The sequence below is a fragment of the Armigeres subalbatus genome, chromosome 3, assembly GCF_024139115.2.
Source record: "Armigeres subalbatus isolate Guangzhou_Male chromosome 3, GZ_Asu_2, whole genome shotgun sequence".
NCBI classification, from domain to species: domain Eukaryota; kingdom Metazoa; phylum Arthropoda; class Insecta; order Diptera; family Culicidae; genus Armigeres; species Armigeres subalbatus.
This window is the reverse complement of record NC_085141.1, coordinates 354,130,545-354,143,981: the sequence shown is the minus strand read 5'-3', so window position 1 is coordinate 354,143,981 and position 13,437 is coordinate 354,130,545. Positions and strand designations below refer to the sequence as shown.

At 39.3% G+C, this 13,437-nt stretch overlaps 2 protein-coding genes across 8 annotated transcripts in view; one reads left to right on the top strand and one right to left on the bottom strand.

Annotated features, from left to right (window-relative positions):
* Nucleotides 1-3,022, top strand: part of LOC134226101 (host cell factor) — a 45,568-nt gene extending 42,546 nt beyond the window's left edge. For all 7 annotated transcript variants that reach the window (XM_062706652.1, XM_062706649.1, XM_062706650.1 and 4 more), the window contains exons 9-11: nucleotides 48-684; nucleotides 747-1,353; nucleotides 1,473-3,022. In XM_062706652.1, coding sequence (XP_062562636.1) covers nucleotides 48-684; nucleotides 747-1,353; nucleotides 1,473-1,627 — 1,399 coding nt within the window. In that variant the 3' untranslated portion in view covers nucleotides 1,628-3,022. The remainder of the gene's footprint in view (nucleotides 1-47; nucleotides 685-746; nucleotides 1,354-1,472) is intronic.
* Nucleotides 3,023-4,942: 1,920 nt separating this feature from the next.
* On the bottom strand, nucleotides 4,943-11,078 carry LOC134222819 (uncharacterized). The gene is made up of 5 exons (XM_062701969.1): nucleotides 11,051-11,078; nucleotides 10,663-10,952; nucleotides 9,935-10,601; nucleotides 9,733-9,881; nucleotides 4,943-5,257 (listed from the first exon to the last, which is right to left on the bottom strand). The coding sequence occupies exons 1-5, from the start codon at nucleotides 11,076-11,078 to the stop codon at nucleotides 4,943-4,945; spliced, it is 1,449 nt and encodes a 482-aa protein (XP_062557953.1).
* Nucleotides 11,079-13,437: the final 2,359 nt, after the last annotated feature.

Sequence of the window (13,437 nt, the reverse complement as noted above, 5' to 3'; positions counted from 1 at the left end):
CTTTATCCAAAGTATAATTTCCAACATCATTTTATTTTGTTTCCCAGTCAACTCAACTCCGGGCTACTTCAGTCCAGTGGCACAATCGACAGCTTCACGAGGTCGCTCTCCGGTGAAACGCAAACCATAACGTTCAAAACAACCGGCAACGGTAGCGAATTGACCCAAGTGGGCACCTTGGCCGATGGCACCCAACTGGTAGCACAAATCCCTAGCAGTCCGTTGGTCAAAACTGAAGACTCGGGATTGTCGTCGGCGAACATCAGCAACACCACCACCGGAGGGCATTTGGATGCGCTTGCAGAAGCTGCTGCCTCGGCTACTTCCGTACTATCAGATCTGATGAGCACGACATCGTCGTCAACGGTTTCCTCGTCGCCGTCAGGGGCTCTTACCATAGCGGCAAGTCCGCAGCCCCAACAACCGACGACCACCACAATAAAGTACTTCGATGCGAACTCGAAACAGTTCATGCTGACATCGCCTCTGCTACAATCACCGGTCAATCCACCGGCAAATATTCTCAGCAGTAATAGTAACGGAACGTTGAATTCGGCCGTTCCGACGGTTGTGACAACGATCCCCGGAACTACAACTACGTCAGCAGCAGTTGGCAATAAGCTCATTACGACTATGAAAGCTGTGCGAGGTCCCAGTGCTAAAGCGAAAGAGGAAAAGGAAGACGTAAGTAGTTTACAGCCAATTATTGTAACACCCAGCTCATAGTTTTTGTGGAATACTTCCAGGCAAAGCCCAAAATCAAGGACGAATCGGAGAAATGGTACACCGTGGGTATCTTCAAGACTCTATCGCACACTGTATCCAACTTTGTCGAATTCGACGAATGGAATTGTCTGTACGACGGTGATACACTCACCGCGGACAACCTGCCAGATTTGGTCAAGTACAAGAGGATAAACCTGGAACCGGGTTGCGCGTATCGATTCCGCGTGGCAGCCATCAATAGCTGCGGTCGGGGCGAATGGAGCGATGTGGCACCATTCAAGACCTGCCTGCCCGGATTCCCGGGAGCTCCATCGGCGATCAAGATTTCGAAATCGCCCGAAGGTGCACATCTTTCCTGGGAACCACCGCCATCGACTACCGGCGACATTCTAGAATACTCCGTCTATCTGGCGGTTAAACCTCAAAATGCCAAGGACAAAACCAACCAATCGGCACAGCTGGCTTTCGTGCGGGTCTACTGCGGGCCGAACAATCAGTGCACGGTGCCAAACACATCGCTGCAATCGGCCCACGTGGATTACACCTCGAAACCTGCCATCATTTTCCGAATTGCGGCGCGCAACGACAAAGGCTACGGACCAGCCACGCAAGTCAGGTGGCTACAAGGTGAGTTTGAATGAATTTAAGGTTGATTTACATACATGCCATATCACTGACAGACCACACATTTGTGATTGAAACTAAAATAGGAACAAGTAATTATCTTACATCCATTCCCTCCCCAGATCCCCAATCGGCCAAAGGAACTCCAGCCCCTGGTGCAACGGGTCAAGGAACCGGATCTTCTCAAACGGCAGTCAAACGGCTCAGCGACAAAGCCCCCTCGACGAATACGAAACGGGCGAAAACAAGTGTCAACTCGTCGATGATCGCGTCCTAAAGTTGCGATTACAAAGTCAGTCGGCACACAAATTGTAAAATGTACAGAACAAACAGCGGTAATAGTATCGTCATCGGAACCATTCGGTGGTCAGAGCGATGAAACATATTGTGTAAAAAGTAGCATCAGCAGTGTAGATTAGATCAGAACCAGATGCAGTGTTAGAGGAAACCTGATATAAATCTTGGTATTTAAGAGAAACTAGACATTCATTTTCGGTTGAACGGGAACAGAATTTTTGGAATGGGGTGCAAGTGCATGAATGTGAAATGTGATTTTTTTTCCCAATTGGGAGATCGGGATTCGCTGTTTTCTTTGTAGGATTGAGATATGCTCTTATACATGAAAGCTTAAGGGTAGAAACCTCTTAAGTTTGGCTTTTTGTCTCGTTAGTGCTTAGGAAAATGGAAGAGGAGTGTGAATTTTGCTATTAACCAGTTTTAAGAAAATCAATAATTTCTTTACGTAGTTAATTAAAAAAAAAAAGAAAATACATCCAGCAGAATTAATAAACGAAAGATATTTAGCGCAAGAAATAGCCGTGTGTTCTAGAATAGATGACGAATCAGAGGATAACTGAATGAACATATTAGTTTTAGGAGAAACATATATTATATCGCATTCATTAAAGATAAGAAAGACCTCGTGCAAAGAAACATAACGGTTGTTTTTTCGATTTTATTTTACAATTGAATATTAATTGCAAAGTCTCATCTATACTATTATTATTATTTTGTCCCTAAAATCAAGAAATAAAATTTCTTTCCGTGACATTTTTAAATTTAACGACACATCGTGAACCGATTTCTTCGCTGAAATAACGAGGTGCAAACTAGAAATGACAATTATTCTGAAATCGACATTTTGAATGCCTTATTTCAAATCACACCACCCTTACTTATACAAACGCGTTACATTTACTAGAAATAACGATTCCTTAACCACATAACGCATGGAGGGTTCAAGCCCTAACAATATTATGCACATACTAACGATTGATACCCTATAAATAGTTGTTGTGGATTCCTAAGAAAATGTAAGAAAACCCATCCGAATGAAAAGTTTTCCTATAATTTTTAAGCTCGGTTTGTGCGTGAAACTACTTTCGACGGTGCAGATGAATGCGTAGAGATATGGCTAGGTGTGGTCATGTAGAAAGAATCAGTAGGACGGTCTTCGTTTCTTTTGTTTTCGGAAGCTTATTCAACAGACAGTAAATATGATTTATACAAATACATATTATCAATGCATCGTAGAAAAGATAAAGTTAGTAACCTTAGCTGCAGGAGTTAATGCGGAAAATGAAAAGCGGGATGCGATTCTTTTTTCCTTTTTTTATTTCTTGGGAAGCAGAACGAAATAATAAAACTGTAAGGTATTTGTTAAAACAGTGAATTACAAAGCGTTTGAATTGTTAATAAGATCCGAACAATCCTTACCGTGTAGTACTTGCAAGATATTAAATATAACAGGCCCCAGGTTACAATTATTTCATACAAACATAAAGATACGCAATCAACATGAAACAAATAACAAACTAAAATAATGCACGTTCTCTCTTGGTGCCCTGAGAGAGAGGCGGCTAGGTGGTGCTCAGGCTCACTACGGGATGTGCCGAGGTTTCATATGAGATTTTGGTCCATCGGTCAAATCCCGCAAATACATTTTCATTGCGTATTGCGCATTTACAGCAAAGAGTTTGGTTTATTCATAGCTGACCTTTTGTGTAGGATTCTTATCCTATTTGGCATCAACGATTCGATGTCTGTGTCTGGAACTTGGGACAAACCACCACTAATCATTTTTTATTGCCTACTTCAGGCTTTCTTCTTGGATCCAGACACAGAATCAACAAACAAAACAGACACAATCTAGCATAAATAATACGGACTCGATCGAATATTAACAACTTTTCGAACAAGATAAACAAACCGTAACACAACGCAATTTTGTATCGGATTGGAAATACATAAGGGAACTGTTCCGTTTTACATCTAACTGAACTTTTTTTTCCTTCTGGCCTCTTGCTTCCATTTTTTGGCCATGTTTCGTTAGAAAATCTAATACATTTTCATTTTATTGCGTACCAATCAATTTCACAATCGATAAAGAAATTTGCTATACTTTTGAGCACTTCGAAATTTCCGCTTTTCAGAATCAACTCAAGATCCGGATAAACGCCTTCTTTGATGACATGTTGGCATAGTGTTTGTCGCTGTACTGCAATCAATCGAAGAAGATGATTAGGCGTTGCTACGGCTTATCCACAAGAACAAATATCATCCTCAACAATGTTGTTCCTTTTGAGATGGGACGGTAATCTGGAGTGGTTGCTTAAGAGTTTGGAAGCTATAACTATTTCTCTCCGTGAAAAACCCGAATGTTTGAACCAAGTCTCCATTGAAACTTTTGGAAGGACTCTGCTGCAAAATCTTCCTTTGGTACCTGAGTTCCACTGGGTTTGTCATGCGTTCATTGCTTTCAGGTGTGTTCGAAACACTATATCCAAACAGGCGAATCGATAATAATCCAACCCACCAGATTGACATGCCTCTTTCGCTGCAATATCCGCTGCTTCATTGAGTTGGATACCACGGTGGGACGGTACCCAGAGAAAAGTAATTTTAGATCCTTTCTCTTCTATGCACTGCACTATCATTTTTATTTCAAACCACACTGTAGGTAGGCGAGAAGTAGTTTTTGTATTACTAAGGGATACGAGGCTACTTAGGCTATCTGTAAGCACTACATAATCCGCCCGTGAACGAGAAGCAATGATTTGTGTAACTTTCCGGCGCGCTAGTAGGGGAAAAGACGGGTTTGGCAGGTTTGGTCTATTATTGGCAGGCGGGTTTTTGTCGACCAAATTTTATGAAATTTGGCCACAATATTCTTTGATATGTAAAGAATGTTTAGGCCAAATCTGAGCATAATCAGTCTCAAAAAAACCCCCTGACAATAATAGAACAAAACCTGCCAAAGCCGTCATTCCCCCTAGCTCAGCATTGAAGACCGTCATTTGATTAGGCAGTTTGATTTTACTAACAGGGTGACCGTCACCATCTACTACTGCAAAAGCAGTGCCATTGATAGTTTTCGATACATCCGTGGCTAGATGCGCTGTTTTGGGGTAACGGTTTGTAAGAATCCTTTTTATGACTTCATTGGCACTCAAAGATTGATTTTTTACATGTTCCAATGATCTTTTGAAAAAAAAATCATTGCAGCGCATTTGGTGGGAGATATTTGCAATTGTTTATTTCTTGCACCATCGTATTTACTGCTTCTTGGGTTTTGTTAACGCTATCAGCAACGTTAGATATATGTTATATCATCTGCGAAATCCTCCAGTATAACGGTATTGTCCGACGACCGAAAAAGCCTATGAATTAGACGATTGAAGCACATTGGACTTAGCGGTGATGCTTGCGGCAGACCTTTCCACTTTGTACGTTTGACTACAAGATTGCTTCCTAGATTGATCGTCAGGCGACGTTCTTTGAACAGATTATAAACGGATTTGATGAGGCAATCAGTAATTCCGATGTTTCTCTTTTGGCCCACGAAGAAGGCTATGTGTACATTATCGTATGCTGTTTGAATGTCAATACTGCAGGGCAGAGATGCATCCTGAACAGAACATGAGCCAAGAGCGTGCCTTGGTGTTCTTAGTTTTGAACTCTGAACACAGTTCAGTGTGCACTGGGTTGGTACGCAAGCAAAACGATCACGGTAACTAAGATTCCTTAGATTTGGAACAATGCAAAAACATACGAGCTTGCTTGATTATTTTCTAATGTGTAGGGGTGATCGGGGCAATATGGGCCACCTAAGGAAATCGTTCCGAAAAGCGCTGAAAAGCTCAACAAATCATCATTCAAATGTAGTTGAATTATACTAGGGAGTGTTACCTTTCATATTACGTCGATGAATGGTGAAAAATGCGTTTGGAAATTGTTGGAATGCACTTTTGAAAATGTATTGATTTCAATGTGTGTTCCCGACTATACGGGGCAATATGAGCCACCATTTGGGGCAGTATGGGCCACCCATCCAAAACGTTTTTTTGGGAGAGAAAAGTGTGGTAATATGGAAGAATATGATATTCCTACAACAGTTTAGAGTATTCCATACCAAATAAAATTAATAAACCGCACAACAGCGGACCGAACCGATTTGCCACTCTTCACCGTTTGAATAGCCATATTTCAATTGAATCAATAGTAATTTTTTTCTGTTTCGATCGCAGTATTGCGGTGTTGTAATTTTTCCGCAATGAATCTTACATAGATGATAATATTCTTGTATTTGGCAACTGAAATTTTAGCTTGGTAGCATATTCAGGCCTGATATCTTGCTCTGTGCAGGTATGCCCATATTGCCCCATATAGACTGGTCTAAGAAAAAATTTGTTTTTGGTAAATTCAGATTTGTATCAGTACAAACATAATAGATCTTTTGATCGTGATGTATTTTTGACCTGTATTTTAATCAGTTTTGTGTCAAAACCTTATTTATAAACTTCAAATCTTATAATAATTTTGCACATGCTGCGAAAATTTACATTTTCAAGTGTATTTTCATGTTCGCATTGAATTTTAATGCGGTTTTCACGTTGAGGCATATGTGGAGCATTCTTCTATAGATCATATAACTTTTACATGATAAAACTTGTCAATAAGCTCAAAAAGAGAGTGGCTCATATTGCCCCGTATGTTCATATTGCCACTACTGCCCCTAGCATGCTGTCGCTTGAATTTGTTTTCCTAGGATACAAGTTGCTAGGTTAGGTCAGTGCTCTTGAACAGTGTGCAGTAGGGCAGTTCAAATTGGAAAAATGTGTTCAAAATCAAGCTCCCATACCTAGGATCGAAAGATATTATAGTAGATAGTAACACTGACAAAGTTTCAGCTCATTTGGTTAAGGTTTAATGGTGGCGCGGAGACGATTAAGTTTTACATGCAAATTACTATGAAGAATCGATTATCTACATTCAATATGCTGTAATTTTGCTTTGTTTTTGATTATTGTATGGTGACAGTGCGAATTAAGTTCTTTGATGAGATACTTATATTTTCGTGTCAAATATTGGTTTACATAACAGGCTGTTGACAATTTCGATACGTATCCAGATTACATTGTTCATTGCAATGTTTTTTTTTCTAATCATAATTTCTATTCTTAATCCTGCGTTCATATTGCGACAGTGCAAAACCCTCCGCCATGTAGCAGCTCAAGAAGAAATGAAATTATTGTTTAATGGTCCCAAGAATCTGAATGCTCTTGAAGTTATACTGCAGCATCACCTGTATTTTTGAATTTTCAGGTCGCCTTCGAGTCATAATGGTTAAGAAATCAAAAATGAATTATGTAGTAGTGGCGCATCTTTTGAACTTTTGAATAAACAGCAAATCAATTAAAGCACATTTAAATCAATAATTAATTCAATAGTTAGAGTACGTAAACATTAGAATAAAATATATGTTCGATAAACATTATTAATGGAATTATACTCGATTCATTCAAGAAGATGAATAATTGAATAGCTATAGGGCACTGCACGGAAATATCTCTTTCTTTTTCGTTCCTCATGAATTTTGACGATTACTGGCCTTGTTGTTTTCTAATTTCTTTGCAGCGAGAAAGAGACAAAGCAGTCCGTGCAGTGCCCTATAGCAGTTACTGAACTGCCGCTAACCGCAAGTCAGACTTATCTGGATATGGCGTCCATATACAGTTAAGTCTGACTTGCGGTTAGCGGCAGTGAACAGCAATACAACAAATGGTTATTTTAAAAATGTAATGAATGAATAATTGTTTTAATAAAATACACCTCAATTATGAGAACCTTACTTGTGCATTATACTGAAATTTGATTTCACGGAGTATATATTTTCGGCATTCATAGTCTAAACATATGTCTTTCATTCACACTTTTTCCTGCGAACCTAAAATATGACATGCTCTCTATCTACGAATGATGAAGCAAGTCTATCTTCCCATTGTTATGGAAGCATCGTTCTTTTCTTGTCATACTGTGCGACGATCCTCTGAATCGTGTCTCGATTTATCGTTGGACCAAGGGTTTGCATATCTACTGCATACTGGTACAAAACATTATGGATCTCCACCTAACTATTATACGCAAAGCATCTATAGAACCATTGAAGGATGAAAGCCAAAATTAAAATCGCTTTCCCTGAATGCACATTATGACAAAAGTAGATAATCAATCAAAAGGCCATAATATCTTTTTGTTTTACTTATTTATTGTATTTATACATATAGTTTTTTTTGGAAAGGGGATACTCGCCCTATGTTTGTTGACAATTTGTAGAAGATATAGCTCTTCATCGTTAGTAATCTTATCATAATAATCAGTTATCAATTTTACTCCTCTTTCCGCATTATCATTTGTTACGCGGATATTCTTGATTTTTTCCTGACCGCTAAGATATTCTTCATCATTTTTCCAATATTGAATATCTTTGTCCAGAAATGTGGTATTTATTTTGAATCTTGCAAATAAATTTCTGGTTTCGGAATTCACAAAATATAATATGCAGATTTTTCGTACATCCATTGTACATATTTTAGCTCGTTTACCTCCAACGTGATCTGGAGCTCTTTTCAACGCGTTGACCATTTTCTTTTTAATTCCCACCTCTAAATCGACATAAAAAAAACCCATTCCAACTAATTCGGGAGAAAGGTACCACAAATGTTGCTTGAATTTGTCTGCAGCCGCCTGCCACATACTATCCTTTTTCCTTTTGGCCAATGACTTGAGTTTGAGTAACAGAGTGTATCCCATCGTGCTGCGCATAACGGTAACGGCGCTGTGTACCATGAAGGAATATATGTTGTCACGATGAATATACAAAATTTTTCAAGAGATTTTTCTTCTGTAACAGATAGCAATAACTGTTTCCGGAACAAATATATTTTCAGAGCATATATGCATTTATTCATCCACCTAGCTCTGTGTACTGGTCCTGGTTTTTTTTAATGAACTTATTGGAGCTTCTCCAAGAAAGCAGAGGGCAAGTTCCAGTAACTCCTTGTAATCATCTCTGGGTAGAAAATTCTATAAATGCCATGACTGTGATTTCAGAAGAACACACATCATTAAAAATTAGTTTACCTTCAGTTGCATTTTGCAGAACGAAATATTTTCTTGTCTGTTCCCGCATAATGAAAAACGACATACCATGCAGTCAAAATTACATATGCGTTATAAGATATATTGTCACTATTCGCTTCATTGTTAGCATACAATTTTAAGCTTGATTTACCATACCAACCCTACATCAACACTTACTGTTAATACATACCATGCTGTCGATGTGTAATTATATAGTTCTTCAATTGTACATCTACCAACTGATGTATGGTACATCGAAAATTTTGTTCGGAAAAACGACCGGATTTAAATGTTAATTATACTTAACCGCCTATTACTCATATGGTCATTTGGCCGTTTACAATCTGAGCTACTGTTGAAACAGTATATGAGACTGTCCATTTATGGTTAACTACTATTAGTGAGACCATCGCTACAGTAACACTTATTCTCTTCAATTATAACAGATGCGGTCTAAGTATGGTCCATGATTATGCGGGTTGCTGATTAGCTTTGCTTGATTTCGAGAAAATTCAATTGAGGAATGTTCACCTATTAACAACAAATATTATACAAATGGAATTACTACAAATTTTATTTCTTACTGTGGTCAAGTGCATGCCATTCCCGGCGGAATTTCTCGAACATAGGTATTTGGGGGCTAGTTGATGTACCGAATTGATCTTCAAATGCTGCTTTTAGTACGAGTTCTAATACGTGATGGCGACATGCAAGGTTCATCAAAGGTCTGCCTAATTTTCGTTCTACCAATGTACATGCTCCGGATTTATGTCCTGCAGTGGCGTATCCAGAAAATTGGTCTGGGGGGGGGGGGGGGGGTTTCCGAACATTTTTTTTTTCAAAAAAAAAATTTCTTCTAAAAATTTTGTCTCTGGGGGGGGTTTTATGTCCAAAACCACCCCCGTGGCTACGCCACTGATGTCCTGTATTCGAGCTTGTAGTATCAAAGCACATTCCTACCACATTGCCTTGCACACTCCAATCCACTAAACACTTGTACACGGCTTCTGCTTGTGATGCTCCAGTTCCAGTTTCTATCTTGGGTGCTCCAAGCAGCTGTTCTGTTACTTTTCCAGAAATAATTACGGGAAGACGGTCAACTAACTGGCCTGTAAGCATAACTTCTGGTAGCTGATACTTTTGTGAAATATAAGAAGATTACCTGATCCACCGTCGGTCAAATCCGGTAAAAGCTTCCCATCCCAATGCACAACCCAATAATCGTCTGACGAGAAGCTTGCTTTCATCTCATTTGCAACACATTTGCGAATTTTCATTCGAGCACGTCTAATGGTCGAAACAGAGAGATTCAATTCTTCAATCGGATGGCCTAGACTAGAAGCCGTCGCCGCAATAATCATTGTTGCTTTCGCGTTCGAAATGCCACCGCGATCGAGTGCCATACTTAAATCTTGACTTACGCATGTTTTCATTTTTTTCTTTTCCGGGGGTTCAAAATCCGGGTCCGTATCTATGTTGTCCAAATAGCTCATGTCAAAATTCCTCTCGAATGTAGAATTATTAAAAACGGCTGGTTTATCTGGAACATTGTTCACAGCCGCAGTATGAACTGAATTGCCCTTCTGGCCAATATCGAACAGTTCATTCAAAATCAAATCAAAATTTGTCCGTTGTTGAATATGAACTTCTTCATCTCTCCATTTGCTCTTCCTCAAGGCAATCCATTTATCATGGAGCTGCAACAACATCTTCAGGGGATAATCTGATCGTCGAGTTGGAATGCCAAAGGTTTTCCAAACATCAGAGATCATGTTGCATGCCTTGCGTGCCGCGTATTTTCTTCCATTCTTGTTATAGTAAAAGTAAAGCTGCAATCAAATATTATATATTAATATAGTATATTTGATGTTTCGCATTCCAGTCACCTGCCACTATACACGGTTGAGGAACACTTCTTAAAAAACCCTCGATTTGCACTTGTGAAACACTGATGTTGGGATGAATGTACAGCGAGACAACGGAAATTACACCCACGCAACTGCGGATTTGTATTCCTATTGCATCGATGCCGTCGAATATAGGAAGCGTCAATTCTTTAGGGTCCAATTCCTGTCTTGCAGCAGCCAGTATTGGAATTCCGCTGGTGATCCTTTCGAAAAATAATGAATCCTGGGATGACGAAACTTGTTTGAGCACCAAGGTGGGTTTCTGATAAGCAGCTGACCGAGGAGTGGAGTGTGTTGATTAGATGGATAATATTTGCTTGTTTACTGCTTACTCCTCTACAATTCCATTGCAGGATTTGTAGAGGCATTACTTGAGTTGGGCTGTCGATGGCGCTTCATTATAATCGTAAGGAACTCATGAGAATTTGCACCCTCTGGCTCACGATATCGCTGATAGTAGCTAGCAATCTAGCTTCTGCTTTTGCTTTTTCTTCTGCCGACGCTCCGATAATATCTTTGACCACTTCAATTACTTCTTGAGATACTGCAAAAAGTCGTGATCGTCTTAAGACAGAGAGCAAAGCGCCTTTTTCTATCTCAGGCGACCAAATGAAGGTACCGCCATCGGGGGTGATAATGGGTCTGGGGAGTGAGAATGGGTCATCGCTCTCACCGGCAGTCTGGAGGTCGTAGAGCAAAATCGTTCAAAAAGGTCTCTTATATTTTAGTCTTCTTGCCCTCAGATGCATTCAATCTATTCTACAAGCATTCTAAGTAGTTGAAACAGTGACCCATTCTCACCCCCATTTGACCCATTGTCACCCCCGACGACGCACAGAAGGACCAATCTTCAAAAAGACGGTTAAAAACCATTTTTTTAAAATGATCCAAATTGATAACTTGAGTCATGGGTTGTTAGTAGAATACTTGACGATGATGTAAACATAGTTTTGAGTCATTTTATTCGGGTGGATCTTACCTTTACAGTCAATACAAGTTCAGCATGTTGTCGAATTTTAATACTGTTAAATCTTGTAACATTTGTCTTACTGCTTCATTATGTTGGCCACAACGTATATATCGCCCAAATCTATTATATTTGGCAGCATTACAAAGTGTAGCCCTAAAACTAATAAAGCCACTCTTAAACGTTCGAACATTATTTTTGATCGCGCAGAAAGTACTCGGTGTTTATTATGTATAAAATTATTATTGTATTATTTTCTTGCTGTATTTATTGTAAAATTCAAAAGGGTACCCATCGGTACCCATCAATAAAATTCACACTAAAGCTTAATTTTTTTTGTCAGAAATCCAATCCTGAAGAAATTAGGTTCCGCCATCCTCCGCCCGCTCAGTTATTTCGGTTTTATTGACGGTGGTCTCTTCGGTCTTGCAAATCAATTTTGATAAGTGCAGCAACGCACAATTTATTTTCACTTCTCATTTGCTCCAATGCAATGGTGTGACATCAGCTTAACATTGTCTAGTGGTCGTACACTTATTACGTGAGCATTTTTTCTGGGGTTTTCGACTCCCCCTCCCTCATGTAAGATTTCTGTCATACAAATGTTTTTTCATTTACATGGTACGTAAGAAATCGACCGAAGCCAACCCCCCCCTTCCCCATAAGTGCTTACGTAATATGTGTACGCCCCCTAGCACCATCTGTTTTTGTCTCACGCGTACTTTTGTTAAGCAAATCCCACGTGATCATGAGTTCTTACAGGCTCCTAAGCTCAGAGATTTTGAAAATATTGATAATGGTAGGGATAAACCACAGACAAACAGACATAACACATTAAACATTCACTCATCAAATTCATCGTCCAAACACTAACGACATCTGTTGATTTCAGTTAGTTGGGCAAATCACAAACCAGATGGCGGTAGTGAGCAAACGTCAAACTAGATTTACTTTAGATGTGCGCGCCACGAGTGATCGATTGGCCAACTAATAATTATTTGAATTGACCAGTAATTCAGTGAACGATGGAAATTTGACGAGTGTTATGTCTGTTTGTCTGTGGATAAACTATCAAGTCATGTTATGTCTAGTCGCAATGGATAATGTGGGAGAGGATTTTATTTTATCCCTTACTTCTCGTTTTCAAACCTTACTCTTTAAAAATATCATGAGTTTTTCACATGAATTGTAATATCAAGTAACAACTTGCGCCTCTATAGCTTTACTTCGTTTAGGGACGAAACAAAACCTATTCCATATGTTTAAAATTTCTAACAATAAAATTTTTCGTTATCACTACGGTGAGGTGGCTGAAATTGGTAATTAGATTACCTGTGGAAATGCTCATAGAAGGAGAACTATACATTGGCTTCGCCAGCCTGTGATATTTGATGGGACACCACTTGGTGCAAGCACGTTGTCTTAGAGAACTATAGCGTGCTTGCGACGACTGGTGCCCCACCTTTCGCTCCGATATTTGTACTTTAGCTTACGGGTCGTTGATGCCGAGAAGATAAACCATCTAGTCAATGAAAAATCACAATACGTGGCCTTCTAGACCATTTTATTCACTTCTAACATTTATGACCGTCTTTTTTGGAATTGGTCCCACTGTGCGACGGTATCGTAGGTTCTTTGATCAATTTCGCATGAAAGAACGTTGGGATTTGTTTTAAAATAAAATTTCTAAAGTATTTTAATAGATAAGTATGTGCAAATAATAATGACTAGTCGATAAATTAATCAATTAACCATAATCCCTGCTCTTCGTATTACCCCTTCCAAAGCGAT